Raw genomic sequence first — 6,337 nt, 5'->3', positions numbered from 1 at the left:
GAAGGGCCTGGACACCTTCCATGGCGGCGCCGGCAGCCGGAGATGGAGAGGGCGGTGGCGGCGCGGGAACGGAGGAAGAGAGGATGGTGGCGGGCGCGGGGCCGAAGGGGAATGAACGAGCGGGGGAAAACGGTTAGAGGCTCCCGCCAGTGAATCGAGGAAATAGAAATCCATTGGATTGCTATATTTGCATATAAAAATTTAGATCCTAGCTAAAAAATTAGGATAGTAATCCATATAGCAAATCTGTTGGAGCAGTTTTTTTATTTTTTTAGTCTTTAGGTATAGATAAGCTGTTGGAGATGCTCCTACAACGGCTAAAGGCTGTTTTATAAAAATGGGGCACATATGTAATCCTGAGGTGATTCCTTCAGCTCTATTCATTTACTTGTCAGATTCACCAAAATGTTGTACACAGAAAAGAAAATTAACAGAATTTCCCTGTACCAACCAAACAAAAATAATCAGAAAGTCATCTTCTGCCTCATCCATTTCGTCGCCGACCATTTCTCCCCTTTCAGGACAGGGCACCCGCTGTGCATGCTGTTGGGGTCCGTGTTACCATCCAATCCCTGAAACAAAGCCGATAAATCAGCACGGCAAAACATTTGTGTCGGACAACAGGGTGTTTTAAGAAAAACAACACAACTAATAAGTAGGAGCATTGGAATATTTCACCACACGCTTAAATAAATGTATGCCTGAGCAGGATTTCCAAAACCAGAGAGAATAACATACCATGCTCCAGAAGAGAACGGCATCGCCTTTGTTTGGCTTGACACACAGTCCTCGCACAATGTTTCCTCCGCAGCTGCACTGGCCTTCTCCTGCCTGGAGCAGATATAAGAGTAGTCGAATATCAGACCAGCACAAATCACATGACACGTGAAACAGAGTTCTGTTTAACATCATGATGAATTGACACGATGTGAGCTAACCTGTGGAAAGTGGGTTTCACCACCTTCAACACCATCAGTCAAATACATCAGCATTGTAGCAACGCGCTGCCCCCCACGTTTGAGGTTAAACTGCAGTATAAAATCCATATTGATTCATGTGACAGATAACTAATTGTAACAGGAAATAATAAACTGGTGATTTCACAAGAATCTACATCCTGAAACTTGCCTTATATGCTCAACTTACAGTATCGGAAAAATAATCATGATGTGGCCTATAATATTGACTTGCTTCATACCTGTAAATTATTGAAGTCAACTCACAAAAACAGTTAAGTAGAAGAACATAGAAAGAAAATTTGCTATATTAAATCCATCGAGTACCTCAATACTTGAATGAGTTCCCCATTTTCTTTAGGTATTTGAGAGAAAACAGAAATCCTCTTTTCTATAGCCTACACAAGGCAAGCAAATGTAAAGAACAAGACTAAGCAATACAACTCCTAAGGTTAAATTGTAAACTCTAGAACTTGATCTAGCACTGCAATACATTGAATATATCATGCATAGGCAATGCATGTTGGATAATTCAATTACTCGACAGAGCATAAGTAAAATGCCGTAACCAGATGGTGTTAAAGATAACTACACATTGTAGGGCCTTCTTCTTACATGGGTATAAATTAGTTAACTGAGGAGAATGGCATGTATTCAGTCATATAATTTCTTCAGATTCGAACCCCACCCCCCCACCCCACCCCAAAAAAAAAAACAATCTCAAATTACATTGTCACAAATCCTGGTTACTTCTAATAGGGTGCATTAGTACCTTAGTATCAAAATAAAATAGGACAAAGGTAAACTCATCCTAACAGATAGAGGACGAGTAAAGATGAATCATGAGTTGAATTAATTCAGAAAATGTTGTTTGGAAGATGCAGCACTTTTATGAAAGAGATATTATTTTGTTGAGTAAACGTGTCTCATGAACAGAACTTGATTCCGTTGTAATCACCCATCTAACATATGCGAATGCACTCCCCTGTATCATTATCACAAACCGATAACTAACGGAGAACGACAAACAGAAAACACTACAAAAACCATGTTATGTAACATAAACAAAATTCTAGTTCATTGTTTAGTGGTGTGAAACCTGCAGTAAAGCAGCAAACAGACCTGAATGACTGGAGATTTTCTCTCTTCAGAATTCACGAACATACCAGAACTTGTACGAACATCACTTTTTACACCCTGGATAGCATAGAAACAGTGACATCATAATTCATAAATACAGAAAAGACAAGAATCACATGCCTCAGGTTTTCAGAAATTTATCCAAAAAAGACAATTAGGTACAAATTCCTCAAAATACTCCCAGCCTAATAATTCATCTTTTTTCATAAATAAACGTATAAAGATGCCATACTTCTACCATGTCAAAACTAGGATGTGAAGAACCTATACTTCATGCCTCGAAAACTTAACATGACAACATTTCAGGGCCAAAAACTGAAGAAACAAATACAGCAAGATCGCAAGATCTCCAACTTCACAAGTAGATACTGATAGCATATCAAACACATTCTAACAAACAGATATTAATTCTGACATTTCCTGTTTCTTCAGGGGCGGAACTAGGGCTATTTGTCAGGGTCAGCTGACCCCAACGATTTATTAAGTCCAACAGAAGATAACTATTCTCACAGTTATTTAATGACCCAAGTTTTGCAATCATGTTGACAATACCCCAGCCATCTGCTCACCTAGGTCCACCCCTTACTGAAAGATAAAATATCAAATATTATGTATTAGAATCAACATACCTTTCCTGTTGCGACGTCCACTACAGTGGAAATTTGGAGTCTTGGTCTAGCAATTGCCATTAGGTAGTCACATTCCTATAAATATTATCATTAAATGTCTTACCAGAAGAACTAAACATAGAAAAATTAACATCCAAATACAAAGAGATATGCATTTGCTAATAATTTGATGTCTAGGTTACGATCAACAGGGGAATGGATCTGAAGTCAGTAAGTCATATGACACTAATACACTAGAAAGTATATACTTTTTTTAAAAAAAATAAAAAGTAAAAACTCTAAACAGGAACAGGCTAGAGAAATCATACAAATAAGCATGGAACTAAAGTATGTTACCCTGTCAATGTGATTCGCTGTCAGGGATTGTTTAGATAGGCACAGATTCAAATCCATTTAGTGGTTCAAATCTTTGCTTTCTCATAGACTCATATTATTGGTTTTATCTATTACCACCATCGAGAGAGGCCGCAATAGACCCAGTCATATAAACATACTGTTGCATTTTGCTTCTGCCCAACACATCTCACAGTATCACTGAACTGGAAGTAAACATCGCTGCTCGGAAGTTAAATATTACTACAAACAATAGCAATCTCCCTAGCAACATTTTCCAGCAATAGTATATAGAAAGCAAAAGAAACCCAGTAATACCATTCATTCCTACTATCAGTTACGTTGGTGCATCGTATGCATAGTGGCATTGTGCATGCTGCTATTGCCTTGGGCTCAAAAAGAGAATGAGGGCCGAACAATTGAGGTGTGAATGTTTAGGTCGAGGTAGGTTGTTATACTGTGGAAAAGGCGCTCGTTGGTATGGAGTCATAGTGGGGTGTGTAGGTGGGTGGGTGGGTGTGGGGGGGGGGGGGGGGGGGTAAGGGTTCTTATCCCTTTTTTCTTCTTAATATAATGATACACAACACTCCTGCATGTTCAAGAAAAAAAGAGCATGAGGGCCGAACCTCTGAACTAAGAAAATTATGGAAAACAATTATCCTTGGTGTCCAGCTGATAACCTCAGGCTTCACCTACACATTATAAATAATTTAATTCGTGAGAAAAATGGAATTGCTAGACAGGTTGATGCTACTCAAATGGGCTAACAAACTGAGCATTTAGTTAGTGCGAACTGAACTATAGTGCAATCAGTTATGCAATTATGTTTCATGAGCAAAACAGTGAGTGCAACTTCAATTAGGTCACAAGCCCAGAAATTTTCAAATACAGATGTACTAAATTTCATAGAACTCAAGAGACATTTGCGTAGTCACTTTAGCAGAAAATACATTCCACGTTTCAGAGATAAAAATAGAAAAACCTAAAACTACCACTACACTGTATTTCTATACATTCCACAGACTAGCAGTTGCCATGCTGAATTGATTCTCCCAAATAAATCTATTTGGCGGTTCAGTTTTGTAGAGAAATATAACAGCTTGCTAGACCATTTCCAGTGACAGTAAACTGATTAGAGAAGCCATTTAGGGTGGATTGCAAGAGAATAAGCCAAATGAATACAATGCTTACACAACATAGTCACAAAGAAGAATATATAGCTTGAGACCTTAACAAAACTTACATATCCGAGGCGAAGAACAGCAGCCTCTGGATCATTATCGGTATGCATTAAATCTGCCATGTACAAAGAATGTTTTGTAACACACAGACGCAAGCAAACGAAAACTAAAATAAAAATGAATAGGTGGGAATAAAAGGTGTTGAATTTGATATTATTGAAGTGAGACAAAATTAACAGGGCTTTCAGTAATGGAAAATAAAGAGCAAAGATAAATAAGCATGTATATTGTTGAATGGCTGAATGCAATGAAGACAGGGAGGCAACATACGTGAGGGATCATCCAGCTGATGGAGAAGTGCTAACTGAAGCAAAGAACCTGTATTTGTGAAAAACAAAGCAAAATGAAACCAAAATACGTTGAAGCGAAGAACTCAGAGTTTCTTAACACTGATTGAAATTGAGAAACCAGCATTTCTGGAAAACAGAGCAGTAGGAAGCCAAACATAACAATTGATGCTGAAGGCATACTAATCAACATGAAGACCATTAAGAACAATTGTATAATCAATCTTTGCATTTGAATATTTGATAAAGTTTACTAGAATTTTCTCTGCCACACCATGGTATAAACTAAAGGCTTTGCGCATCAAAATAAAAGTTAATTTCTTTTAGTCATGCCAAGAAAGTGTGCTTCTCGTAAAGAAGCTCTACTTAATCTATAGATCCACCTCTACAAGAAAACACAACCATGTCAAATGCATTAGCACACAACAACACAAGGCTTTGACTCACTAGATCAGAGTAACTGGGAGGCCACTGCAGGCACCCCTGGGCGCCAGTCAAGCAAGTGGGAACAAAAATGACTGGGGCGTTGTGCATGCCAAGATGCCCAAAACAAGAAATGCTTCGGTACCAAGTTTAATCCCCCAAAATCGCATCTAGTCCGGGCGTTGAGACTATTCACAGGTCAGCTGATCAGGGAATTCAGTGGCGCAGTACCCAAATGCGGTCGAAATTCCGCGATTTAGCCCACGTCAACCACTAAGGGGCCAGATTTAAAGGGGAGACCGACAGCTCCGTGGCACCGGAGCTGCAGAAACCATCCAGCCTGAAGCACGCTCAAGATTCCTCGAGCTTCCCATTTCCCAAGCAGTCCAACCCATGCTCAGGCTCGAATCCAGCAAGAAACCCGATGAGTGACGGCTCAGGAGCTGCCGGCGGGAAGCGAGGGGATTGGATGTGGAAAAGCGGCGGTTGCTCACCGAGGATCATCCCGAGCGTGACGAAGGTGAGCAGCGGTAGGAGGCGCCGCGCCCGCCACCGAGCCATCGCCGCCGAATCTCGCCGCGCGGCGTGGGCCCCCGGGGCGCCGACCGCTGCCGAGGATAGCTACGCCGCCTCGGCGCCTGACCGTGCCGCCGGATCGCGGCGCTCTGCTCTCCCCACCGGCCGAGAGAAATCCCGGCGACTCCGGGGAAGACTCCTCCCTCCTAGTCTTTGTGCCGTTTGTGGGCTGGTCGGGCCGTTCTTTACGGTTTCTCATGTCGGGCGGGATTAATAAAATGCCCGGTTTGTGGCGAAAGCCAAAAGCTTGGGAATCTGTGAGCTAGAATTTCCCCATGTTTAAAATTGAGCTCTTTTTTTAAAATATAAATACACTCCATGTTTTTCTACTGAAAATTTTGTATTTTATTTTTTTACACTGTGCTGAACAATAAATTCTGAAATGTCTAGTATATGCTAGACTTGCCCATTAACAAGCTTTTTTATGAATATTTGCGTATGTATACCTGAAAAAAAAAATCAACAGTGGAAGAATGAGCATCGAATGTAAGAATATTTCTTTCATAAAATGTGGCTAATCTAATTTATTGTTTAATTGAAAACCTAAGTTCCAGTTGCTAGATTAAAAGATTTGGGTTTGAACATCGTCTTCTCTATCTAGAAACTAATGATAAGTATGTATTTCTAAAGAAAAGGACATCAATTCATAAGCTGATGTGCATCAGTGTATCAATGTACTAAGATGTAGCGGTTTTATAAAAGGTTGTCTGTTAAGCCATATTGAGAGGACACGAAATTCATTAAATGAGGTG

General features: G+C 40.2%; 1 protein-coding gene across 1 annotated transcript; it reads right to left on the bottom strand.

The window, feature by feature from the left end:
• Nucleotides 1-351: 351 nt before the first annotated feature.
• On the bottom strand, nucleotides 352-5,759 carry LOC117865998 (prolyl 4-hydroxylase 1). Its single transcript, XM_034750283.2, has 11 exons — nucleotides 5,504-5,759; nucleotides 4,570-4,617; nucleotides 4,302-4,354; nucleotides 3,685-3,750; nucleotides 2,726-2,800; nucleotides 2,079-2,153; nucleotides 1,284-1,354; nucleotides 1,147-1,198; nucleotides 939-1,028; nucleotides 739-831; nucleotides 352-572 (listed from the first exon to the last, which is right to left on the bottom strand). The coding sequence occupies exons 1-11, from the start codon at nucleotides 5,568-5,570 to the stop codon at nucleotides 465-467; spliced, it is 798 nt and encodes a 265-aa protein (XP_034606174.1). The 5' UTR covers nucleotides 5,571-5,759; the 3' UTR covers nucleotides 352-464.
• Nucleotides 5,760-6,337: the final 578 nt, after the last annotated feature.

This window comes from Setaria viridis, chromosome 7, assembly GCF_005286985.2.
Source record: "Setaria viridis chromosome 7, Setaria_viridis_v4.0, whole genome shotgun sequence".
NCBI lineage: Eukaryota > Viridiplantae > Streptophyta > Magnoliopsida > Poales > Poaceae > Setaria > Setaria viridis.
Note: the sequence above shows the minus strand (reverse complement) of the source record. Positions and strands in the feature narration are given on the sequence as shown.